The sequence below is a fragment of the Oncorhynchus mykiss genome, chromosome 1 (genome assembly GCF_013265735.2).
Source record: "Oncorhynchus mykiss isolate Arlee chromosome 1, USDA_OmykA_1.1, whole genome shotgun sequence".
Lineage (NCBI taxonomy): Eukaryota > Metazoa > Chordata > Actinopteri > Salmoniformes > Salmonidae > Oncorhynchus > Oncorhynchus mykiss.
The window spans coordinates 53,853,860-53,881,489 of NC_048565.1; the positions used below are offsets into that span (position 1 = coordinate 53,853,860).

At 41.2% G+C, this 27,630-nt stretch overlaps 1 protein-coding gene and 1 long non-coding RNA gene across 5 annotated transcripts; both read right to left on the bottom strand.

Moving 5' to 3' along the window:
* On the bottom strand, positions 1–14,231 carry LOC110525263. Of its 2 annotated transcripts, XM_036980360.1 has the most exons (10): positions 13,852–14,230; positions 12,191–12,349; positions 11,793–11,960; positions 9,039–9,090; positions 8,645–8,819; positions 8,493–8,529; positions 7,972–8,216; positions 3,334–7,786; positions 3,129–3,207; positions 1–197 (listed from the first exon to the last, which is right to left on the bottom strand). In XM_036980360.1, the coding sequence occupies exons 2-10, from the start codon at positions 12,290–12,292 to the stop codon at positions 43–45; spliced, it is 5,466 nt and encodes a 1,821-aa protein (XP_036836255.1). In that variant the 5' UTR covers positions 12,293–12,349; positions 13,852–14,230; the 3' UTR covers positions 1–42. The 2 variants fall into 2 exon arrangements, with proteins under 2 accessions (XP_036836255.1, XP_036836260.1); XM_036980365.1 differs by lacking the exon at positions 12,191–12,349 and having other exon boundaries at positions 13,852–14,231.
* A 4,029-nt stretch (positions 14,232–18,260) lies between these two features.
* On the bottom strand, positions 18,261–20,377 carry LOC118964352. Of its 3 annotated transcripts, none has more exons than XR_005051434.1 (4): positions 20,244–20,377; positions 19,550–20,027; positions 19,381–19,455; positions 18,261–19,010 (listed from the first exon to the last, which is right to left on the bottom strand). It is a non-coding gene; the product is annotated as an uncharacterized LOC118964352 (long non-coding RNA). The 3 variants fall into 3 exon arrangements; XR_005051444.1 differs by lacking the exon at positions 20,244–20,377 and having other exon boundaries at positions 18,261–18,498; positions 18,749–19,010; positions 19,550–20,166; XR_005051433.1 differs by lacking the exon at positions 20,244–20,377 and having other exon boundaries at positions 19,550–20,166.
* Positions 20,378–27,630: the final 7,253 nt, after the last annotated feature.

Consider the following 27,630-nt stretch of genomic DNA (forward strand, 5'->3'; position numbering starts at 1 on the left):
ATGCAATTATGTTAATTTCAAATATTTATTTTGAAATATAGATTAGGTGCTCTTCTTTTTATAGCAGGAAGTAAAGGGACTGGAAAAGGCTTTGCCTATAGCTGAAAACATCCTGGAAATGAGCGAACGCTTCCTTGGTTTCTTCTTGGTGGAGCATACACTCTCTGTTTGGCAGGATTCTTGATCTTTGACAATTGCTGGAAAAAAAATGTAAACATAACATTTTCTTTAACTGACCCTAGTTAGTGTGAATAATTAGTATTGCATTATTATTATTTAAATTGTAATATTCTACATAATTTACAAATGTAGGCCGGCAGGTAGCCTAGCAGTCTCAATCCCCCTATTTAACGCAGAAGTGTTACATAGCCCCCCCCCCCCAGGGCTTAGTGCCAAAAAGAAGGGGATAAAAACATGCAATATATATATATATATATATTCGTCAACTTATATCTCTCAAATTTAAGACAGACACTTCAGTTCCATGTAGTGAATCTGTTATTCAATGCATTTGTATGGGCAAATAGCAGTAAGGCCGATACAAACCCATCGGCCTAGACAGGGCTTAGACTCATGTGGGTTAATTACAAAGGTGCAACTCGTGCTGGAGACAATAAAAGGCCACGCTAACATGTGCAGTTTTGTCACACCACACAATGCCACAGATGTCTCAGAGACTGAGAAAAATAGGAGCAAGGAAAAACGCTGGTTGACTTGTTTTGAGGGAGCGTGCAATTGGCATGCTGACTGCAGGAATGTCCAACAGAGCTGTGGCCAGAGAATTTAATGTTTATTTCTTTACCATAAGCCGCCTTCAATGCCGTTTTAGAGAATTTGGCAGTATGTCCAACCGGCCTCACAACCACAGACCAAGTATATGGCGTCGTGTTGGCTGTAGGGTTATGGGGTGGGCAGGCATAATCTACGGACAACGAACACAATTGCATTTTATCAATGGCAATTTGAATGCACAGAGATACCGTCACGAGATCCTTAGGCCCATTGTCGTGCCATTCATCCGCCACCATCACCTCATGTGCATGGTAATGTATCGAAAGGCCTGCATACTCACCAGACATGTCACCCATTTAGCATGTTTGTGATGCTCTGGATTGACGTGTACAACAGCGTGTTCCAGTTCCCACCAATATTCAACAACTTCGCACAGCTATTGAAGAGGAGTGGGACAACATTCCATAGGCCACAATCAACAGCTTGATCAACTCTATGCGAAGGAGAAGTGTCACGCTGCATGAGGCAAATGGTGATCACACCAGACACTGACTGGTTTTCTGATCCATGCCCCTACCTTTTTTTAAGGTATACAGTGCCTTGCGAAAGTATTCGGCCCCCTTGAACTTTGCGACCTTTTGCCACATTTCAGGCTTCAAACATAAAGATATAAAACTGTATTTTTTTGTGAAGAATCAACAACAAGTGGGACACAATCATGAAGTGGAACGACATTTATTGGATATTTCAAACTTTTTTAACAAATCAAAAACTGAAAAATTGGGCGTGCAAAATTATTCAGCCCCTTTACTTTCAGTGCAGCAAACTCTCTCCAGAAGTTCAGTGAGGATCTCTGAATGATCCAATGTTGACCTAAATGACTAATGATGATAAATACAATCCACCTGTGTGTAATCAAGTCTCCGTATAAATGCACCTGCACTGTGATAGTCTCAGAGGTCCGTTAAAAGTGCAGAGAGCATCATGAAGAACAAGGAACACACCAGGCAGGTCCGAGATACTGTTGTGAAGAAGTTTAAAGCCAGATTTGGATACAAAAAGATTTCCCAAGCTTTAAACATCCCAAGGAGCACTGTGCAAGCGATAATATTGAAATGGAAGGAGTATCAGACCACTGCAAATCTACCAAGACCTGGCCGTCCCTCTAAACTTTCAGCTCATACAAGGAGAAGACTGATCAGAGATGCAGCCAAGAGGCCCATGATCACTCTGGATGAACTGCAGAGATCTACAGCTGAGGTGGGAGACTCTGCCCATAGGACAACATTCAGTCGTATATTGCACAAATCTGGCCTTTATGGAAGAGTGGCAAGAAGAAAGCTATTTCTTAAAAATATCCATAAAAAGTGTCGTTTAAAGTTTGCCACAAGCCACCTGGGAGACACACCAAACATGTGGAAGAAGGTGCTCTGGTCAGATGAAACCAAAATTGAACTTTTTGGCAACAATGCAAAACGTTATGTTTGGCGTAAAAGCAACACAGCTGAACACACCATCCCCACTGTCAAACATGGTGGTGGCAGCATCATGGTTTGGGCCTGCTTTTCTTCAGCAGGGACAGGGAAGATGGTTAAAATTGATGGGAAGATGGATGGAGCCAAATACAGGACCATTCTGGAAGAAAACCTGATGGAGTCTGCAAAAGACCTGAGACTGGGACGGAGATTTGTCTTCCAACAAGACAATGATCCAAAACATAAAGCAAAATCTACAATGGAATGGTTCAAAAATAAACATATCCAGGTGTTAGAATGGCCAAGTCAAAGTCCAGACCTGAATCCAATTGAGAATCTGTGGAAAGAACTGAAAACTGCTGTTCACAAATGCTCTCCATCCAACCTCACTGAGCTCGAGCTGTTTTGCAAGGAGGAATGGGAAAAAATGTCAGTCTCTCGATGTGCAAAACTGATAGAGACATACCCCAAGTGACTTACAGCTGTAATCGCAGCAAAAGGTGGCGCTACAAAGTATTAACTTAAGGGGGCTGAATAATTTTGCACGCCCAATTTTTCAGTTTTTGATTTGTTAAAAAAGTTTGAAATATCCAAAAAAATGTCATTCCACTTCATGATTGTGTCCCACTTGTTGTTGATTCTTCACAAAAAAATACAGTTTTATATCTTTATGTTTGAAGCCTGAAATGTGGCAAAAGGTCGCAAAGTTCAAGGGGGCCGAATACTTTCGCAAGGCACTGTATGTGACAAACAGATGCATATCTGTATTCCCAGTCATGTGAAATCTATAGATAAGGGCCTAATGAACGTATTTAAATTGACTGATTTCCTTATATGAACTGTAACTCAATAAAATCTTTGAAATTGTTGCATGTTGCGTTTATATTTTTGTTTAGTACACATTTGAGTGTATTGACTTACCTGTTTCACTGACGGCAGGGTTCTGGTTCTGGGAAGGTGTTGGAATGCAGTGGTTCTTCTTGTTGACCTTCTTTGTACACTGGGTAACAAACAGTCATTTGTACAGTAGGAGAAATTGCACACAAAAGGTATCAGTGTTTACCATCATACTGTACGTAATGAATAAAAATAATCTTTATAATTTGTATTTTGATGACATATGTACCTTTGGGTTGAGTCCACAGAGAGAGCTGAATCTTCCTCTCTTCTTTTCCTTTCTACCAGTTGTTGGAAGCCCAGAATTACCTACCTCGTCACTGCCAAGTGCATTGTGTGATGACAACTGGGTCATGGAGGGAGGTGAAGAGCTAGCCTCATTGCATTTAGTTAGTAGTTCCCTAGTTAATGATTTGACCAGGGCATCGTCAAATGCATAATCCGTTGACTTCATTGCAACCTGGAGCATCTTCTCTGACCCAAATTCTTGAAGAAGCCCCTTGTAGACAGCCTTGAAAATCTTTTTGATTTTCAGATTCTGGGGGTAGGCTTGAGTTGGTTCAAGGCCTGAGGTGCCACAGAACTCAGACAGAATCCTCTTTGTGAGAACTCTTGATGTTTCACCAATGTCAGAGGATTCCAGTAATGTGATAGGGGTGATCATTGACAGCAATCTAACAATCAGTAAAAGTACCAAAGAGGTGTAGTCATTGCCAGTGGAGTCAAATGATGCATGTGTATCAGAGTCCATGGCTGATGGAGTTGATGGATGCACAGAGACACTACACATCTCCAGATCTTTGTTGTCCATCTTGGATTCCACCTCTCCTAAAACTTGAATATCCACAGTTCCACCGTTGTGTGTGCTGCTGCCAGACAGAGAGGTTCTAGGCAATGATTTGGCACTAGACTGACGGCTAGTGGTCATGAGAGCCGGTCTGTCAGAGTCAAGTGTTCCAGCATCAGTTGGGGACAACCCATTGATTATGTTCATCAACTCTGATAATTCTTCTGATGAACTGGAGGCCACAGAACAGGTATCCATGACCTGATTGACCATTATATTGGTGAAAAGGCTCTTTGTGTCACAGTAAACCTGTGAGGAACTAATGGAGATGGCAGAAGAGCTCGGGATAAGCTGACTTGTGTCCTGCAGAGAACCGTCAGAGATGACAGTCTGGCAGAAATCGGATCCTTGTGTTGGTGGAGGAAGCCAGAAGACAATCTGCTGTAGCAGACGTTTTATTGACTCCGTAGCAAAGGAGTACACAAGGTCAGATGGAAACTCCCTGGATTCTTCAGAAGCATTCAATCCTGTCTTCAGCTTCAAAAGAATAGAGTCAGACACGCTCTTGCCAGCTGGCACAAAAAGAGCCTGGGGGGTGTTGTGACTTTTTATGAGCTCATAAACTTTGTCAGTGAGCTCATGTGAGAAGTTCTGAAGACCGTCCCTGGGGCTGAGTCTCGCAAGTCTCCTTGTAAAAGAAATGACATCATCTGCAGTTGCTATGTGTTCCGTATCTTCTCTTGGAATGACCTCCATAACAGTGTCAACTATGGCAGAAATGGTTTGCCTTGTGTAATTTGTTGACCCTTGTGAATGAGTTGAGGAGTCACTCATATCAATGACCGAACTCCTAATGATAGGACAATAGATTTCAACAGGCCACTCATTGGGGACTGGAGTGCCTGGAAGAGAATTTGTAAAATCACTCTGGGACCCTCTGGTCATGGCAGAGGTGATGGACAGGGAGGACTTTGAGGAGGATGGCCGGTGTATCTCATTTCCATCAGTTCTCACCATGTCAACATCCTCCAACATGGAGCCCACGATGGAACGAGTCAAGAGGCCTTTCTCTGAGGTGCTCATCCTCTCTGACATAGACACTCTCCTCTGGATTGTCATCAGAGTCTGACTAATTAAGGTTTTGGAATAATTTACCATGCTGGTCTGGCTGCCTTCATGTTCACTGTAAGTCATTTGGGTAGAAGTAGCTGTTCTGCATATGGATTCGGCATGTTTGGGGGCCTCAACCACATTGTCTAGGAGGACCGGTTGTTGCTGGGCAAAAAAATCCTTGACCTTGGTGAACACATTGTTGAACAGGTTAACAGTGCCTGGCCAAATGATATTTCCTTTCACATTGGCCCCGTTGTGAACACTGACAGGAAGGGTTGAAGCTGACAGGGATCTCTCTAACTGGCCAGACACTGAAGCATCAGACATTTTAGTCATCTGGGTGAAGCTATTAAGGTCTTTAGTGATGCTTATGACGATGTTGGATGCTGCAGAATTGGTATGCAGAGAAGAGGTGAACAAAGATGGAGTTCCACTCTTCTGAAGGATTTTGACATCACTTTCATTACTGGACTCTGCACAAATGTCTGCACTTCTACCATCAAGGTTGGTATTTACAATGCCAATTAACCCTGATTGAAGGATCCCACCAGCCATATGTGAGGCTTTAGTTTGAAACTCCTCAGTACATAGTTTGTCAAAGGCTGTGGATTTAAGACTTCTAGAGGATGCCTCCTCCTCAATATTGTTGATCTCACCATGCAAATTGTCCTGTGTATTGACAGCATAGTCATAAACAAATAAATATGGTTTGGAGGCGGCAAGGACGTCAATCTGAGAAACAACGGCATCCAAAAGCTTGGACAGGTCTTCTGTATCTCCTTTTAGGCTAGATATGCATTCCTCCATGGATTCCTCGGAGTGATACACAGTGAGGATCTGACTAATGACCTCCTTGGTACAGGTTTGAAGGTCTGCTTGGATTTCAAGAGAATCACTATTACAAGTCACCTGAGAATCTAAACTTTCACTAGGAGCCTGTTTGAGAGTCTCATTATGTATTGGTGTAACACCATCGATGACCTTTACAGAGTCTTGGCAGGGAGTGAGAAACCACCTCAGCATTTCTCGAAATCTATGATATATAATACGAGCAGCAGAAAGGGTGCTCACTTTTGACATTTTGAAATTTTCAGAGTCATGTGCCTGCATGGACTGAACAATAGTCTCCACATCTGTTACAAAAGTGTCCAGCAATTTAGATGCTTCCGAGTCTCCCAGTAAGCTGTTTGTAAAGGGGTTGACAGATCTCAGAGCTTCACTCACTGCCTTTCTAGCCTTTGTCTGGAAAGACACACTGGAGAGTTTCTTCATATTTATAACTGGAAGACTCTGGGTAGATTCACTGTTGGTGGTGCTGTCCTGCAGACCAAGTGGAAAGGTGAGATGGGAGAGACATTGTTCACTGTCTAACAACTCAGATGGTGAGGCGGAACAAGAACTGGTGAAATCATTCAAGTCAGACATGATGCCATCCACAAATAGAATGGCCTCCAGAGACTCTTCAGAATCACACTCTCCAACAGAAGATGAGAACTTCTCCATCACCTCAGTCTTATACAAGACTAGAACCTGGCTGGCAATCGCTTTTGCGGTGTCAAGGAGGACTTGGTCTTGCAAATACTTTTTGAGAGCCAAGAGAGGTTTTGGGGTCTCACTTTGTCCTTTTTGTTCATTCATAGATGAGGAGGTAATTAAAAGTGGTTTACAAGAAATGGTGTCCGATGTGTCAGCCTCACCATTACTGGAATGACCGATGTCCAGGCACAAAGTTGGAACCATTGTGAAAGGATCTTTTGTGCTCTCCACAAATGTACTTGCGAGATCCCCTTTTTCTGGACAGGTAAGGAGTCTCTTCAGCGTATTTTTCATGTCGTAGTAACAACCAACAGTGTAAGACCAGATCTTACTTTGATGGTTTTCAAGAAGGATCTGCTCACTCTGTGCAGGGGAGCAGGATGCCCTGATAGACTGGGTAAGATTGTCCATGTCTGAAACAAAGGTACTTAAAAACTCAGAAGCCTCAGGGTCAATCATAAGGTCTCTGATCTCACCTATCCTAGGAGTTGGACTAGATGATGTAGTGCCAGAACAACATGATACACAACCCCTGAATCTTTTAACGATCTCCCGGATCGATTCAATGGCCTTGGTCTGAAACTCCTCAGTGAGTAGTCTGTCCATACTTTGTGTTGACAGACGAAGACTAGATTTGGTACCTTTGATATTGAGGTTGCTCTCTACTTGTTTTAGCATCTCCTCAGGACTTTTACAAGCTTCAAGCCTCTTCATATGGTCAGCAACAACACAAAGCAGTTCCCTCTTGTCAGGTTCATTTTCCTCCTTATTGCTGAAGTTCAAAACAGTGCCACTGAGGGCTGTCATGACCTGTCCTGTTAAATGTGTCATATCCACCTCAACACCATCCTCTCTGAGAACAACACTCTGCTCAACACTCTTCCCATTAATGTACATCTGAAGTATGTTGGAAACGCCAGACACCATCTCCTCAACCACCTTGGTGCTGGAGACACCACCACTGGCAAAAATGACAGGGGACATTCGCCCAGAGATGGGAGTTTGGATGGCCACAGAGATGATGGAATTGACTTTCTTTGACACTTCTCCAACAATAACCCGGGATAGACTTTGAGTGTCTACCTGGCCCTCTCTTTGGATACAGAGGACATTGTTCAGCGACTCTTTGAAGGAATCCTGGACACCAGTGAGGAGACTGTCCTCAGTGATCCCAAAAAAGTCACTGAGTGGCTCAGATGAAATAGACTCACCATCTCCCTGAGTATTTGGCAACAATGTCTGAGACCTTTGAGAATACAAAGCAAACAATACAGCATTCCATATTCAATAGTGGATACTGTAGTCACATTAATGCATAATTCAGTAATCAATTAAATTGGTCATTAAGAGTAAACTGTAACACAGATAACAAAACATATTTTCACAAAATGGGTTATGAATAGTTAGGTGAAACCGAATGACTGAACATACCCATTACGAGAGGAGCTTGATTTAGCCGTGCAAGACCTTGAGGATTTGCTGCTGCCTCTCTTGCGAACCTTCAGGTTTGTGCTAGAGGATCTCTCTGATTCTGTCAGAGACTTGCCGGATACTGGAGACACATGGCTGTATATCCGTACAAAACGGAAAATTGCAGGGATGATGACCTCCAGGATGGCCTCAGATACAAACCGCACAATCTCCAGGCACATCTCTGCAAGCAATGCCCTCATCACCTGTAGGACCGAAACAGTGTAGGTAGATTACGCATAGCCGGGCTCTGAAACCAAGCTCCTCAAAGAGATACCAACAATCTCACATAAGTTCATGAGAATCATGAAAGTGGCATACATTGGAAAGCATGAAAAGCAGTAGGCTACTAAAAAGCTCTTTGTATATAACTGTTTGTGATAATGTGGATGATACTGTAGATAGATAAAAGGCTTGTATCTAAATTTCTTGAAATATCTATTAATATATCTATGAATAATTTTCAAGGTTAAGGGACTTACAGGGTCCATCCTGCCAATGCTTAACTGCCTCCATTGCCTTTCGGAGATAATTAGATGTTTTTAGCACCAAAAAGCACACCAACACACATACAATTTATAAAATCCTCCAGATGACATTGCATTCAAATACTACAACAGAAGGTTAGACATACTCCTCAGTAAGTTTTTCCAGAAACCGGATGATAATCGGGTTGAAAGCATCCGGATTGATTGGCGGGAGGTCAAGAGCCCTGGTCTGACAGGCCCTGGAGACACACTCATTAGATTGTCCCTGGTGAGATGTCCCCTGAACTGTCATCCCAGAGAATTCCACAGATGTAGAGGGACCTGTGTGCAAAGCAGCATTCACCAAGGTAAAGAAGTCAGAAAACATGTAACCTTCTAAGGCAAGTATGTATTAGCCAATTTTGTGTACTTTGTGAAGATAAGTACCCAACAAAGGATTATGCACTCTGCTATTAGTCCTCTGCTCAATAGATGTCCATACTAAATCACATTTACATGCAAAAGGACTACATTCAGTGAAATTAGAGTTTAATTTATGACCTGCATCTGTATCAGTGATCTGCTCCACTTTGTTTCTCTTGGTCCTCTTGGTCTAAAAAGACAATACAGTCAATGATATATACGTAGATACTGTATGAAGCCATTCCAATACAGCCCTTTGAGTAGAGCAAGGGTAAGAATGATTATAGGGCTGTCCCCGACGAAAAAAAAATATTTATAGACCGAGAGACATCCTGTTCTAATGTTAAAATGTATTTTTCCATATTCAGACACACCCTATGTGTTTGAATACAATCACCTACATAGGCACTGAGCTTGTCTGATGCTTTAAGCACACTGTTTGATTAAATAATTAAGACACACAAATGACTCAAAAAAGAGCCCGATGGTGACACTGTATTATTACAGCATAGCAAAGATTAAAAACAGCCGAATCTGTGAAATTGCTTAATTCAACATTTAGCCGGTGCATGAGGCTTGGTGCTCACAGAATCAGTAGGCTATTAAACAAATACTCAAACAGGCAACAGAAGCTATATCTGTCTTATTTCTGTATACATGTATGCAGTACCAGTCAAAGGTTTGGACACACCTACTCATTCAAGGCTTTTCTTTATTTGTACTATTTTCTACATTGTAGAATAGTAGTGAAGACATCAAAACTATGAAATAACATATATGGAATCATGTAGGTACCAAAAAGTGTTAAACAAATCAAAATATATTTTATATTTGAGATTCTTCAAAGTAGCCATCCTTTGCCTTGATGGCAGCTTTGCACACTCTTGGCATTCTCTCAACCAGCTTCACCTGGAATGCTTTTCCAACAGTCTTGAAGGAGTTCCCACATATGCTGAGAACTTATTGGCTGCTTTTCCTTCACTCTGCGGCCCAATTCATCCCAAAACATCTCAATTGGGTTGAGGTTGGGTGATTGTGGATGTTAGGTCATCTGATGCAGCCCTCCATCACTCTCCTTCTTGGTCAAATAGCTCTTACACAGCCTGGAGATGTGTTGGGTAATTGTCCTGTTGAAAAACAAATGATAGTCCCACTAAACGCAAACCTGATGGGATGACGTATCACTGCAGAATACTATGGTAGCCATGTTGGTTAAGTGTGCCTTGAATTCTAAATAAATCACAGACAGTGTCACCAGCAAAGCACCCCCACACCTCCTCCATGCTTCATGGTGGGAACCACACATGTGGAGATCATCTGAACACCTCCTCTCACAAAGACATTGTTGGAATTTGGACTCATCAGACCAAAGGACAGATTTCCACCCATCTAATGTCCATTGCTCGTGTTTCTTGGCCCAAGCAAATCTCTTCTTATTATTGGTGTCCTTTAGTAGTGCTTTCTTCGCAGCAATTTGACCATGAAGGCCTAATTCACGCAGTCTCCTCTGAACAATTGATGTTGAGATGTGTCTGTGACTTGAACTCTGTGAAGCATTTATTTGGGCTGCAATGTGAGGTGCAGTTAACTCTAATGAACTTATCCTCTGCAGCCGAGTTAACTCTGGGTCTTCCTTGCCGTTGGCGGCCCTCATGAGAGCCAGTTTCATCATAGCGCTTGATGGTTTTTGCGACTTGATGGTTTTTGCACTTGCACAATTTTTCGGATTGACTGACCTTCATGTCTTAAAGTAATGACGGACTGTTGTTTCTCTTTGCTTATTTGAGCTGTTCTCGCCATAATATGGACTTGGTCTTTTACCAAATAGGGCTATCTTCTGTATACCAACCCTACCTTGTCACAACACAACTGATTGGCTCAAATGCATTAAGAAGGAAAGAAATTCCTTTACTTAATTTTTAACAAGGCACACCTGTTAATTTATTAAATGCATTCCAGGTGACTACCTCATGAAGCTGGTTGAGAGAATGCCAAGAGTGTGCAAAGCTGTGATTAAGGCAAAGGGTGACTACTTTGAAGAATCTCAAATATAAAATAGATTTTGATTTGTTTAACACTTTTTTGATACCTACATGATTCCATATGTGCTAATTCATAGTTTTGATGTCTTCACTATTATTCTACAATGTAGAAATTAGTAAAAATAAAGAAAAACCCCTTTGACTGATAATATATATATATATATATATATATATGGATGATTTACAAAGCCAGGCACATTTAACAATTAGGCTATTAATTATAGACCTAATTTAGTTGGTTTTCCTCTCTCCTCAATTGTCTTAGACAATTAGGCTAAGGCAAGGGCTGTTTCCCCGTCTCTACTGCTGCTGCCTCTGCAGCATTGTTCTCAATCCCAATATGCTGGTTAACTTTGCTATTATACACATAGCAACATAGGAAAGGGTGGCAATTCTACGGAGCACTGAAGATTATGTTTCAGAACCACGGACAGCGACCGTATCCAATGCAGGAGAAAGCACATTTGCTATAAAATAATATTTGATTTATTAGTGTTGCACCATTATTTTAACATAATATAACCATATACAATTTCAGTATCACATCTTAGCGGGATGGACTGTGCCATCCCTGTGGCCTCGGCAATGGATTAGTCAACTGAGACAGGCGCGAATCAGACAGGTGTCCAAGTGCACCATGAAGAAAAAAAACTTTTGCGACTGCTCAACTTAAGAAATCCCAGTCAACCAACAGCCTATTGACCAAACTGTCGAACAAATGGGGTCAGCCCTAGATTTACTATTAGGAGATAAAAGGGTATTGCATGGGCAATTTACCTTCCTCAGAACAACATGCTGTAGGGGCAGGTTATAGATATGAAAGATATCTCTGCTCAATCTATTCCCTTACCTTGACTTTATTTCTCTTCACGGCATCCGGCTCCATCTGAGGCAGGGGATCCTTCTTCACCTCATCCTCATCTTCATCATTCTGATTATCAACAAAATCTATCTCAGCTGCATCAGTATCAGTGCTCTGTTCAACTGTGGGCCTGTTGGCACTGGTCTTCCTCTTGGTCTAAAAAGACAATAGTCAATGACATACTGCATGTTGCCGTTGCTATACAGGCCTTTGAGAAGAGCTACAGTAAACAATTGGTGATTGAATATTAAGAGATGGAAGTCTGTTGTAAGGACAATTTACCTTCCAACCTCACAACAACATGTTATATGGCATATTTGACAGGTTTAAAGTGTGGACAGGTAAGACCCCAGATTTCCCTTTCTCTCCTCAGTCTATTCTCTCACCTTAACTTTTCTCCTTGTCACAGCCTTCAGCTCGATCTGAGGCAGGGGATCCTTCACTTCACTATCTTCTGGATAGTTTAAACCCAGGATATCATTCTTCATTTTCTGGACTTGACCTTCCAAACTTTGATGATCATGTGGATCATCCTCATTTAAACTCTGATTGGAAAAAATGAGACCATTCTTTAAATGCTCGTGGATATGGACAATATACCACAGCTAAGAGCTGTTCTTACACATGACACAACGCACAGTTATTATAAACTGGTTACCAACTTAATTAGAAAAGTAAAAATAAATGTTTTGTCATACCCGTGGTATATGCTCTGATATACCACAGCTTTCAGCCAATCAGCATTCAGGGCTCAAAACACCCAGTTTATAATGGCCAATATTTAGTTTTTTAAAGAACAGGTTTTCGCTATAAATCCACATAGATCATATTGCCTGATATCAAGATTCGTAATTAATGCGTTATGGAGTCACCTATTATTAGAATAATTTAGGTAGAATTATGATAAATAGCCTACTGCTGTTATCTTTGCAAGGATCATATTTCAAATCAAATCAATTTTATTTATATAGCCCTTCTTGCATCAGCTGATATCTCAAAGTGCTGTACAGAAACCCAGCCTAAAACCCCAAACAGCAAGCAATGCAGGTGTAGAAGCACGGTTTGATGTATAACAAGTCCCATAGGTTATTATAATGCATACATTTTTTTACAATATTAAAAATGATAATATTAGCGGTACAATTAACATTAGCCCACACCGCCACCCAGCTGCCACTACTTGCGGCATCCCTATCGGCATGTCCTGCATAAAAAAAGACGGTGCAGCGGTTCCTGCACCACTGCATGGGGCTTCTCTGTTAGCAATTCATAGGCTTACCTTATTATCCTCCATGGTTAAAGTCTATGGCTGGAGCCTATGTTCCCATTATGTAAAACTTTACCAAGTGATTACCAGAGATACACTACCGCATTTTATACGGTAACTCAGCCAACGTCATAATGTGAATGCACTTTTACGTAATAAAACAACTTTAGGGATGATCTGTCAATCAATGCAATCAGCGACGCAATACTGGATCCCCAATACAACTAAAAAGACCACTCGAAACAATCAATACTGGTGTATTATCTACGTTTCCGTTTTTTTGTACAATAATGTGATAAGACAACAAATAAATAAGTAATGATACCAATGATGAGCAATACATAACATTGTAAATAAGAATGTGTTCTTAACTGACTTGCCTAGTTAAATAAGGATAAATAATTTTTTTAAATAACAAATCAAATGCAGTAATTTGAAAATAACTATTGAGGGCGACTACGAACCAGTTTTGAATAAACGAGGACAGAAGCATACCATGTGTTGTTGGGTCAGAGGCGAAGGTTCATAGTTGAAATGAGAAAAGAGGGTGGCGCACGCAGAAATACGAGTGGTTCACCGTGGTGGCAGCAAAATAAACTTCAGAGAGCCAGTTATTACAAATGACATGAGCTAAACCTGAATTAACTGTATGTCACAAGTATGGCATGGATGCAAACTGTAGCCCTGGCTAGCACGTTAGCTAACGTGTTACTGTATAGCTACAACAAGTAAACAAGCTACAACAACTACACAAGTATTCTAATCTTGAGAGAAACGTACCGTTGGCTATTGTTGTCTGTGGTCCTGTAGCTCAGTTGGTACAGCATGGCGCTTGCAACGCAAGAATTATGAGTTCGATTCCCGGGAGCACCCATACGTAAAATGTGTATGTGCATGGCCATTGCTTCGTCCCACAACGAGCTACTGTTGATACAGACGACTCGTTGCAGAAGCTTCCGTACGGAGTCTTCGGTCCTTGATCAACCAACTCAAATGGAAATAACGTTTCCACTTAACAGCGGCATATTCCGTATCTCTAGGAACAATACTTTGCGGGAAAGCGCAAGCATGATCGTAGCTAAATCGCTTTGGGTAAAAGTTATTACTAAATGGTTTATACACAGAACCAGTGCAGTGGTGGAAACAGTACCCAAATGTCATACATGACTGAGTCATTTTCTATTAAGGTATCTTTACTTTTAACTCAAGTTAAAGTCACCCAGTAAAATACTAGAGTATTAGTCTAAAAGTATTTGGATTTAAATATACTTAAGTATCAAAAATGTAATTGGATAAAATATACACTTATAAACCTATAAATAATTTACATTTACTTATATTAATAAGCAAACCAGACGGCACCATGTTTTTTTTTTCATTTATGGATAGCCAGGGGCTCCAACACTGACATAATTTTCAAATTAAGCCGATATATATTAAAATGTTAGATTACAACATTGTGCAAGTTTTGTCCATTGTGCCAATGAAGCTGTTCTTATGCTACACCCTCGGGAGTGTGGTGTCAGGAAAATAACCTCACGCTCAACAAAACAAAGGAGATGATCGTGGACTTCAGGAAACAGCAGAGGGAGCACCCCTCCTAGCCACATCAACAGGACAGTAGTGGAGAAGTGGAAAGTTAAGTTCCTCAGCGTACACATCACGGACAAATTGAAATCCAATCAAATGTATTTATATAGCCCTTCGTACATCAGCTGATATCTCAAAGTGCTGTACAGAAACCCAGCCTAAAACCCGAAACAGCAAGCAATGCAGGTGTTGAAGCACATTGGCTAGGAAAAACTCCATAGAAAAGCCAAAACCTAGGAAGAAACCTAGAGAGGAACCAGGCTATAAGGGGTGGCCAGTCCTTTTCTGGCTGTGCCGGGCAGAGATTATAACAGAACATGGCCAAGATGTTCAAATGTTCATAAATGACCACCATGGTCAAATAATAGGTCTGGGACAGGTAGCACGTCCGGTGAACAGGTCAGGATTCCATAGCCGCAGGCAGAACAGATGAAACTGGAGCAGCAGCACGGCTAGGTGGACTGGGGACAGCAAGGAGTCATCATGCCAGGTAGTCCTGAGGCATGGTCCTAGGGCGCAGGTCCTCCGAGAGAGAGAAAGAGAGAATTAGAGAGAGCATACTTAAATTCCCACAGGACACCGAGACTGAAAAACAGCTTCTATTTCAAGGCCATCAGACTGTTAACCAGCCATCACTAACATTGAGTGGCTGCCGCCAACATACTGACTCAATCTCTAGCCACTTTAATAATTAAAAATTGGATCTAATAAATGCATCACTAGTCACTTTAAACAATGCCACTTTATATAATGTTTACATACCCTACATTACTCATCTCATATGTATCTACTGCATCTCGCCTATGCCGTTTGTGTAACGGCAGATCTCCTCTTCGTCTGAAGAGGAGTAAGGATCGGACCAAGATGCAGCATGGTAAGTGTTCATGACGATATTTGAATAAAGACAAAAGACAACTCGAACAAAAACAATAAACGATAACATGAAATCTACACACACACACAAAAAAACCAGTACCGTGTGGCGACAAACACACACACGGAAACAAACAACCACAAACCAACAGTGAAACCCAGGCTACCTAAATATGATTCCCAATCAGAGACAACTAACGACAGCTGCCTCTGATTGAGAACCATACTAGGCCGAAACAGAAACCAAACATAGAAAAACAAACATAGACTGCCCACCCCAACTCACGCCCTGACCATACTAAATAAAGACAAAACAAAGGAAATAAAGGTCAGAAAGTGAAAGTTTGGCCATCGCTCATCCATATATTTATATGTATATATTCTTATTCTTTCCTTTACACTTGTGTGTGTGTAAGGTAGTTGTTGTGAAATTGTTAGATTACTTGTTAGATATTGCTACACTCGCATTAACATCTGCTAACCATGTGTATGTGATTTGATTTGATTGAATGTTTTCCCCATAAAACCTACCACTGCTTTAATTTCTAATTTGATCAGTATTGGTTTATGCTTTGTTAAAATTTGTGTTTAAGCAATAAACAAATTAAAAAATAAAAACTCTGGTTGAGACTCTGGCGGCTCAGGACAGACGGGAGACTCTGGCAGCACTGGAGAGGACGAAGGCTCTAGCAGCGCTGGACAGGCGGGAACACCTGTAGGCCGAAGACGGAGAGACAGCCTGGTGCGGGGGGCTGCCACCGGAGTGGAGGTGGCACTGGGTAGACCAGACCATGCAGGCGCACAGGAGCTCTTGAGCACCGAGCCTGCCCAACCTTACCTGGTTGAATGCTCCCCGTAGCCAGGCCAGTGCGGCGAGGTGGAATAGCCCGCACTGGGCTGTGCTGGCGAACCGGGGACACCATGCGTAAGACTGTTGCCATGTACGCCAGCCCGAGGAGACGCACTGGAGACCAGATTCGTACCTGGCTCAATGCCCACTCTAGCCCGGCCGATACGAGGAGCTGGAATGTACCGCACCGGGCTATGCACATAAGCAATAAACAAATACAAAAATAAAAACTCTGGTTGTAAACTGACTGCAGTAGCTATGTTTTTGGTATCGCTCAAGTCATACTGCATGTCATTCCTAAACTGTCTGGATTTTACATTCATTTTGGACCTCCACAAAACTGACACACTAAATCAATAAACTGTTGTTGTACATATTCAAGTAGCGATTCATAACATACAAATACAATCAGTACATGGCTTTCCATTAATTTCTTAAACTCATTGGAAATTAAATGGAATTCAACTATGCTATAATCCCACTGAAACATGAATAAGCCTCATTCAGATGATTTTATATGGTCCTTTACACACCAGCTCCGTGGGAAAATTGGATCCTGGCCAAAGCCACAAGTTCATTCAAAAAGTGTGAGACATCTAGGATGAGTTTTTTACAATATTAATGTCAACTGCCATATGTTGATGTACATGTCCAACTGGTTTCCTCCTATTTTCAGACTACTGATGCCAGACTAGTGTTTTATCATGTGGCCACAGATACTCCCCTATTCTGTCAGTGGTTCCAGATCTACAACAGACAACTGTGTGCGCATAGCATACAGTATTGAGCAATAGAGAAGAAAATTGAACACAAGACCAAAAATATACACCATTTTATTTTTAAAGTGTCTTGTGCGTCCCAAACAAAGTACAATAAAATTGAAATGAAAGCTAAAGGGAATATGCAGTAGGGTTGATAAAGGTCAAGATAAGTTTGACTGGGACTAGGGAAGCGTAGGATGTTTGGTTACATTTGGCATCCTAAACTTGTTTACATGTGACAAAGTAGGCTACAGGACCATATAGTGCTTCTACCCAAGTGGTGGCCATCATGTCTTTAGGAGCTAGTCTTTTTCATTTTTTCCAACCAGGATTTTTTTTTTTTACCTTTATTTAACTAGGCAAGTCAGTTAAGAACAAATTCTTATTTTCAATGACGGTGGGTGGGTTAACTGCCTGTTCAGGGGCAGAATGACAGATTTGTACCTTGTCAGCTCGGGGATTTGAACTTGCAACCTTCCGGTTACTAGTCCAACGCTCTAACCACTAGCCCCTGCCGCCCGCATGCCGCCCGCATCCAAGAAATATAGCTAGAATGTTATGGAGTGATATTAATGCCAACATAAACTGAATTTCAGATTCAACATCATATCGCTCCATAGACTCTAGTGTGCCTGGTTTGGCCAAAGATTACTACACATTGTGGCCCTCCAGGAAAAATACCAAACTCTCTGAATGTATATGCAGTGGTACATGTCAGTGCCATGAGTTACACTGAGTGTATAAAACATTAAGAACACCTGCTCTTTCCATGACATATGCTGACCAGGTGAATCCATGTTAAAGATATAATCCCTTTTGGATGTCACTAGTTAAATCCACTTAAATCAGTATAGATAAAGGAGGACGAGACAGGTTTAAAAATATATTGTAAAGCTTGAGACAATTGAGACATGGATTGTGTTTGTGTGTCATTCAGAGGGTGAATGGGCAAGACAAAATATTTACGTGCCTTTCAACGGGGCATGGTAGTAGGTGCCAGGGGTACCAGTTTGTGTCAAGAACTGCAACACTGCTGGGTTGTTTACGCTCAACAGTTTCCCGTGTGTATCAAGAATGGTCCACCACTCAAAATACATACAACCAACTTGACACAACTGTGGGAGCCATTGGAGTCAACATGGGCCGGCATCCCTGTGAATGTTTTGTACACTCAGTACATTAATAGTATTGGTACCATGTTCTTGCCGCAACCTGTAAAGGTGGAGCAGCCTGCGAGGCAGGGGGAGGTGTAGGTGATGACGTTGTCTGAACACACAGGGTCCCACTCCCCAGCCAAGCAGGAGCGGTCTCTGTTACACTCTGACAACAGGCTGCCATCGTACACCAGGGGACCTGGGGGACAGAGAAAATGGCTGGTAATAATGATGTTTAAATAATTGTTGCTGAACTATCATTGACACAGGCACAGTGACAAAACAGCCAGGAATCCTGGCTCAGTAACAACCATACTGTATATTCCCACAAGAGGGAGCCCCGGCACAAGCCCATGTGTACTTTAGTCTAACTCACTCATATTCCACTGATCAAAACTTTTGTTTTTATCAACCCACCCACCAACCAACCAATCAGATGTCATATTTACCCATTGTAGGACATGGTCAGACCAGCCACCTGAACATTGTCACACTTAGTGCCAGACTGCAGAGGGAGGAGGAGGTAGGCGGTGATGAAAGACAGCTGGGCTCCAGACACAACGCCAAGCTTATACCTCTTCATCAGTAGACCTCCCAGGAATATCCCCACTGCACCCACAGGCGGGATCAACTCACCCGGAAAAGTTATACTCACACATCTTTAGTGCTACCGGTGTGCTGGAGTTTCATTTCCACTCATGTTCAACACACCTACAGGGGTTGGGAGAGAACAAAAAAAAGTGTAGTTAATGCCATTCAACATCAGTACTGACAGGATGGAACATTTCAGTTGGAACATGTCCAGGTTTCTGTGGATTCGTTGAGACAGGCAGCCCAATTCAGTCATTTTTTTGTTTGTTGAGTAATTGGTATTTTGACCAATCAGATATGCTCTGAAAAAGAGCTGATACGAAAATATCGAATGTGATTTTGACCAATTAGTGGAATTTGACCAATTAGTGGAAAAAAAATATATTAATTGGGCTGCATGTCTAATCGCATCCCTTGTCTCTCTGTCTCAGTCCTTGCATCGATTACAGAGGGCTGAAAAGGATTACTATAAAGAATCGTTACCCCCTACCCGATGTCCGCCGCCTCGGAGTTGGCACTAAGAATCCAATTCTTCACCAAACTGGACCTCCGCAACGCTTAAAATCTGGAGAGAATCAGGGAGATGAGAGGAAAATGTCCTTTAACACCCCTAGTGGTAACTGAGTATTTAGCCATGACCTCTGGAATATCGAACTCACCAGAAGTCTTTCAGGCATTGATCAATGACACTCTTAGGGATATGTTGAACCGGTTCGTCTTTGTTCACCTCGACGACATCCTGATCTTCTCCAAAAACCCCTCCGGAACACGTATGGCCCTGTCCCACCTCACTGAAGCAGGTTTTTGCAGGAATCCTGAGGCTGACAGGGCATTCATAGAGCTCAAGGGACGTTTCAACTCCGGACCCATCTTCGTTCATCCTGATCCAACTCGTCCCTTTGTGGTAGAGGTGGACGCCTCGGACACCGGAGCTGGTGTGGTCCTTTCACAGTGGAACAAGGAGGACAAGAAACTGCACCCATGCTCCTTTCTCTCCAAGCAGGTCTCGCCAGCGGAAGGCAACTACGATGTAGGCAACTGGGAGCTTTGGGCAGTTAAGTGGGCCCTTGAGCAGTGGAGACACTGGTTGGAACCACTGCTTCATCTTCTGGTCTCTTCTCTGCACCTGGGTCCAACCTTACCACGTCACAGTTATAGCATCTCTTAATCCCTTCTCTTAACATTTATGGCCCCAAAACATAATCAAGCAGCTGACCAATTACACAAGACTTTAGTTCTAAGTTAACTGAGATTAATCAACTGGATACATTTCTTTATTTCTAAAGTGAAACTATCTTCCGCATTGGAGTATCTCTACAAGTACAAGTTTAACCAGTATTTCAGTTGTTTTACCGTCCCATGAAGAAGTGTGGCAGGCCTGTGAGGAAGGATCCTACAGCCATGATGAAACAGCGCATAGCAATGAACCTGGGCCGGTGCAGCTTCACCCCAAAATGGCTGACCACAGCCAGGAACAGCAGGTTACCTGCAAGAAACCACAACACTACAGTAGTCAGGAATCGCAAATTATAAACACTGTTATTTTTTTTAACTAAAAATGGCATATCAGTTTGGATACTAGGCTGCAACAACATAGCATCAAATAAAACAATGTTAGTGGTTTGACAGTAGAGTCATGGACAAACGTCAGTCAATCAATTAATAGGAACAACTATAAAACTGGACAGTATTGAGAGCAGACTCTGATTGAACTACAAGAAAAATGGATCATACTGTAGTCTGTAGTCTGTATCTGGTTTTTACTACATGAATTCTCAAGCAACTCGATGTTATTGTTGATACCCATCTCAAAGCTACCGTCTATGAGTCCGATGAGAGAGCTGGACAGGTCAAAGTGTCTCTCTGAGTGATGGCACTGTACATGTAGGTCCCTGACAGAGCTTTGGTGAAGGAGGCGAACGACAGGGCCACGATAAACTGCTGACAAACACAAGAGAGAAAACATTAGTGTGTGTATGTCCGTGTGTATGTGCATGCGTGGATACGTGTGCAGACAGAGTGCATGTGTAGCTGAGGTGGCCTGCAATAGTAAAAAGAACGGACACAAGTTTATCTCTGCAAAGTTCTGGCACTTTCTTTATTCTGAAGAATGTGTTTTTTCTCTTGTTCAATTGTCTATTTTCTTGTTAGTACTTTGAAAATATTCACATCAAACAAGTGCACACTTTAAATTACACAACATAAATGCACTTTACCTAAAGCAGAATTAAAAAATGTTCCACAAATAACCCTGTCTTAGTGTTTGGTTTCACATGAAAACCACAATGTATTTCACATTCATACAATAGAAACACCTATATATGAAACCATAAATAACTGAATGTTTCTCTATATACCTCTACCTCTATAGAAAAGTGACGACAATACATTCAGCTGTAAGATAGTGGCACCTCCAGAAAATCGTCTCTCTTCTATGTAAATAAAAGTATACCAGTGACTGAGCCTACGAGTGACTAGAGAAGGCCAGCCAACCCTGGTATACAAAGTGCAGTGGTGCGTAAGGGTTTTGCAGTTTAAAATAAATCTCAAAGTGCCATGGTAAAGGGTGTCAATTGATCTCAAACACTGAGCAGAAGCATTCATATATAAAATATCCCCATAGTCTAGTAAAGGCATAAATGTAGCTGATAATAGCCACATTCTGGCTTCAAAAGAAAAACAGGCCTTATTCCTAAAATAAAATCCCAATGTCAGCTTAATTTTTTTTGTAAGTTGTTGAATATGCAATTTAAAAGAGAAGCCGTCATCAATTAAAATTCCAAGATATTTATATGAGGTTACAACCTCAATTTCTTTGCTTTGACAGGTAGTAATAGGTGAAAGGTTCAGAGATCTATTTCTTGCATTAGAAAACACCATTAGTTTAGTTTGGTCAGTATTGAGGATAAGCTTCAATTGACACAAGGTATGTTGAACAGTATAAAAAGCAGTTTGCAAGTTCTGGAAAGCTTTTATAAGAGACGAGGCACAACAGTAAATAACAGTATCATCAGCATAAAAATTAAGTTGTGCATTTGGGAAATTTTTGTCTAAATCATTTGTATAAATAGTGAATAAGAGAGAACCAAGGCACACCATTAAAGATAGACAATTTAACAGACATAAGTCCATCAAATTGAGTTCACTGAGTTCTATCAGACAGATAGTTAGCAAACCATGCAACTGCATGCTCCGAAAGACCTACACTCGACAATATCTGCCTTAGTATAGCATGATGAACTGTATCAAAAGCCTTAGAGAGATCGATAAATAGTGAGACAATGCTGTTTTTTGTCAAGGGCTTCAGTGATATCATTTAAAACCTTCATGGCTGCTATAATTGAGTTAGTAAATAAAAACTATTTTAGCTGTTCACCCACAAGGGTTTCAAGTATTTTCACCAGGGGTGACAGCTTTAAGATTGGCCTATAATTATTTAAAAGAGTTGGATCTCTCCCGGTTAAAAGTGGTAGGGCAAATGCTGATTTCCAGATCTTTGGATTTTCACTACATTCCAGGGTTAGATTAGTGGTTGAGCTATGAAATCAGCTGCCAGATTTAAAAAGAAGGGATCCAAAAGATCAGGACCTGCAGGCTTTCTCTGATCTAAGGATTTCAGGGCTTTATGTACCACCTGCACTGAGAATGGCAAAAAGCTAAAAGTTTGACCAGCTCTCACTGGTTCATCCACACAGGGTTGTAGGCTAGATTACGGTTGTGAATAATACAAGACAGCTCAGAAGAAAACCCGCCCTTTAACCCTGAACCTGCAGAATGGGGCATGTTTGTTTACTATTTGGAAAAAAACATCATGAAATAATTTCCAGGCAGTTTTCACATCAGGGATAAACTCAATCTGCTCCAGTCAAAATAAAACAAATCATGAAAGAAAGCCTGCTCATTAAAACACTTCAAATTTCTCTTACGAATAAAACGTGGGTTTGTTTTAGGAACCTTAGTATTTCTAACAGCAACAACAGCACAATGGTCACTTAAATCATTACAAAAAACACCACCTGCAGAATAATTATGTGGAACATTTGTCAATATCAAATAAATCAGGGTAGATTGATCTGGGCATTTAAGATTTGGGCGAGTGGGTGAGTTAATCAACTGGGTAAGATTCATAGAATTACAAAACGTTTTTAAATCATCAGACACTGGCTTTAACCAACACCAGTTGAGATCACCAATCAAGATCATTTCAATGTAAAGAAGTTTAGACATAAGGTGCGTCAAAGAAGAAAATGCATCACCGAGAGCCAATGACAGTTATAGAGAGACCCTTTGAAACCTCAATATTCAAAGCAAGAAATTCCAACTGTTTACATATAGCTTCAGACTTTGCCACACTTACAGGGAATTTAGTTTTTACATATATAGCCACACCCCCACATTTCTTAACCCGATCAGTGCGATAAACATTGTAACCACTTATACATTTATCAAAAACAGACTTGCTGAGCAGGTTTCAGAAAACACAATTACATCAGCATCAGTTGATTTAGCCCAAATCCTAACCCCATCAATTTTTGACAACAGGCTGCAAACATTTAAATGAAAACTCCCAAAACCAGATCTTGATTTAAAGGGGGTTTGGAGACATTGCATATCAGGGCCAGGGTTAGGTTGCACGTTACCTGATATCAACAAAAGAAGAATAACTAGGCACCTCTGTTTAAGAACCTTGTAGGCTTCTCTTTTTTAAGAGACCTACCGCAAGCAAATTATACAAGTGAGTTTCCAGACAATACAAAATAGTCATTTAAAACCATTAGACTTTGGTAGTGACACAAATTCATGCTGTTCACATCATGCCACAAATACATCGGCACTTGGACGAGTTCCTGCAGACAAAATGTCTAATGGACGGGAGAGCACATTGTCAGATGTACTCACCCAGCGGCAATGTTCGTTTTCTCCAGAGTTCAGTAAAGTCAGTGCACAAAGCAATACCACGAAAATTGTCATTTTCTCTGACAAATGTTTTAAAAAAAATAGAGGCCAACGAAGGTAAGCGGAGAGAAGGACAGCATTATGTATGATTTTGAATGTGAGTATTTGCGCGTGTGAGTAGATTGGGTGTTGAGGTCGTAGGTACAACTGTAAGCAATTCCGTTCTCAAATGTCTGTTTAATGTGAGAAATAAAATGAAAAACACCTGTTAGACCATTACAATTACATTGCATTTTTACTATTACCAACAAGACAACGAAGTGATACGTGCCATGGAGACTTATACGGATACTTTCCAAACACCAAGAGTTCCCACGCTGAGAGATATTGTTTACTACACTATTATGCATACAATCCAAGTCATACGTTTATTGTCATTCATACTTATTTTTAACCGAATATCTTTGCAAAAGTGCTAATTGTGTCAATTCAGAGCTCAGAAATATTGGAATAATGTGCTTAAGGGGACTGACACGCAAGGCGCACAACAAGATAACACAACAACCACATTTTCAATTGACAATCATTGCTTTAAATGGATGTGGTCGATTGTTTATATACAGTGCCTTGCGAAAGTATTCGGCCCCCTTGAACTTTGCGACCTTTTGCCACATTTCAGGCTTCAAACATAAAGATATAAAACTGTATTTTTTTGTGAAGAATCAACAACAAGTGGGACACAATCATGAAGTGGAACGACATTTATTGGATATTTCAAACTTTTTTAACAAATCTAAAACTGAAAAATTGGGCGTGCAAAATTATTCAGCCCCTTTACTTTCAGTGCAGCAAACTCTCTCCAGAAGTTCAGTGAGGATCTCTGAATGATCCAATGTTGACCTAAATGACTAATGATGATAAATACAATCCACCTGTGTGTAATCAAGTCTCCGTATAAATGCACCTGCACTGTGATAGTCTCAGAGGTCCGTTAAAAGCGCAGAGAGAATCATGAAGAACAAGGAACACACCAGGCAGGTCCGAGATACTGTTGTGAAGAAGTTTAAAGCCGGATTTGGATACAAAAAGATTTCCCAAGCTTTAAACATCCCAAGGAGCACTGTGCAAGCGATAATATTGAAATGGAAGGAGTATCAGACCACTGCAAATCTACCAAGACCTGGCCGTCCCTCTAAACTTTCAGCTCATACAAGGAGAAGACTGATCAGAGATGCAGCCAAGAGGCCCATGATCACTCTGGATGAACTGCAGAGATCTACAGCTGAGGTGGGAGACTCTGTCCATAGGACAACAATCAGTCGTATATTGCACAAATTTTGCCTTTATGGAAGAGTGGCAAGAAAGCCATTTCTTAAAGATATCCATAAAAAGTGTTGTTTAAAGTTTGCCACAAGCCACCTGGGAGACACACCAAACATGTGGAAGAAGGTGCTCTGGTCAGATGAAACCAAAATTGAACTTTTAGGCAACAATGCAAAACGTTATGTTTGGCGTAAAAGCAACACAGCTGAACACACCATCCCCACTGTCAAACATGGTGGTGGCAGCATCATGGTTTGGGCCTGCTTTTCTTCAGCAAGGACAGGGAAGATGGTTAAAATTGATGGGAAGATGGGAAGATGGATGGAGCCAAATACAGGACCATTCCTGATGGAGTCTGCAAAAGACCTGAGACTGGGACGGAGATTTGTCTTCCAACAAGACAATGATCCAAAACATAAAGCAAAATCTACAATGGAATGGTTCAAAAATAAACATATCCAGGTGTTAGAATGGCCAAGTCAAAGTCCAGACCTGAATCCAATCGAGAATCTGTGGAAAGAACTGAAAACTGCTGTTCACAAATGCTCTCCATCCAACCTCACTGAGCTCGAGCTGTTTTGCAAGGAGGAATGGGAAAAAATTTCAGTCTCTCGATGTGCAAAACTGATAGAGACATACCCCAAGCGAATTACAGCTGTAATTGCAGCAAAAGGTGGCGCTACAAAGTATTAACTTAAGGGGGCTGAATAATTTTGCACGCCCAATTTTTCAGTTTTTGATTTGTTAAAAAAGTTTGAAATATCCAATAAATGTCGTTCCACTTCATGATTGTGTCCCACTTGTTGTTGATTCTTCACAAAAATATACAGTTTTATATCTTTGTTTGAAGCCTGAAATGTGGCAAAAGGTCGCAAAGTTCAAGGGGGCCGAATACTTTCGCAAGGAACTGTACTTTCATTTGTATGTGTACTGATACTGTAAATACACAAATTATATTAATGTTATCTACAATATATTATAATACCGTAAGCCTCCCTGCTGCAGGGACATTTCCTCCTACAATTTTGAGCTGATTTTATTCACTTCAGCAATATTTTCTATCTTTGTTCATTTTTACATGTATTGTGTTTGGAATGGCACTGTTACTACAGGAGATGATGCTATCATAAAGTATTTGATGTAAGTATGTAGGATAATTACCCATAATGCTCACTGACTGAACATTCAAAATTACCATAGCAATTATTGATGCATTCACATCCCATCGGAAACTTGGAACCTCAGAGTTAAAATGAATGTACGTTATTAGCGTAGAGCTTCCTACTGGTTGATTCTGATACTTCACAAGTGGGAAACTTAAAATCATCATTCCATAACGAGTTAGTGAGTCAGAAATGTCAGAATTTCCTAGTTCGACTTGAATGATGTAGGGCAGGTCAGTAACCAAATTATTTGACTGTGCCCAGTCGCACACAGACTTTTATGGTCACACAAGTTGCCACCGGTGGATTCAAAATGAGTAGCCTAACAATTATTTACATGGCCCCAGGTACATTTGCAACCAAATTATTTTGTGAGAAATCAATAATAGTTGCACGCACACATAGGGTAACAGTGAGCAATTGACAGTGAGCAATGAGCAAGATAAGCATAGACGGGAAGTTGACAATAGCTTATTATTAGTGTAAAGAAATTGCATTTCTATGGTTGCAGTCCTCAAAGATTTAATTGCATTGAATTGAATAAATCAGATCCAATGTGGGTGGGGTACCGCTAGTCACCATTATTATAACCACCATCTCAATCATTATCACCATAACATCATAGACTTATTCTGTATCTGAGACTCATCTGACACTACCTTAGACATGGCAGTCTGCAACTCAATACACTGCCCCTGCATGGTGTTCAGCGTCCCCTGCATGTGGTTAATCGAATGCTTAACATCGTTCAGCAGGATCTGAATCTCAAGCCTGCAAGAAATCAGGTGGTTCAACATACTGAGATGACGAGAAGCTTCAGATCAGGCCCATTGGACCATCTTTAGGATTCGTTCTCACTTAACACCAATCTTATTAGAAATGTAACTTTGTGCAGAAGATGTTACTGTAACAGTATAACTTTAGACCGTCCCCTCGCCCATACCCGGGCGCGAACCAGGGACCCTCTGCACACAACAGTCACCCACGAAGCATCGTTACCCATCGCTCCACAAAAGCCACAGCCCTTGCAGAGCAAGGGGAACTACTACTTCAAGATCTCAGAGCAAGTGACGTCACCGATTGAAACGCTATTTATAGCGCGCACCACCGCTAACTAAGCTAGCCGTTTCACATCCGTTACATTACTATAGTGTTATTTAGAAGAAAATAAGTGTACTTTGTCAGGCGCCAAAAGGATGACGGGATGTCTCCCTGCTCCAGTGAGCTCTGCTGGCAGATCTTGCTCACTGTTGGAGGAACAGGAGCCAAATGAGAGGAAAAATATCCATGGTTGTTCAGCAATGAAACGTTCATGGCATAATGGAGATTGTCCTTCCCTGTGAAAAGAATAACAGCTG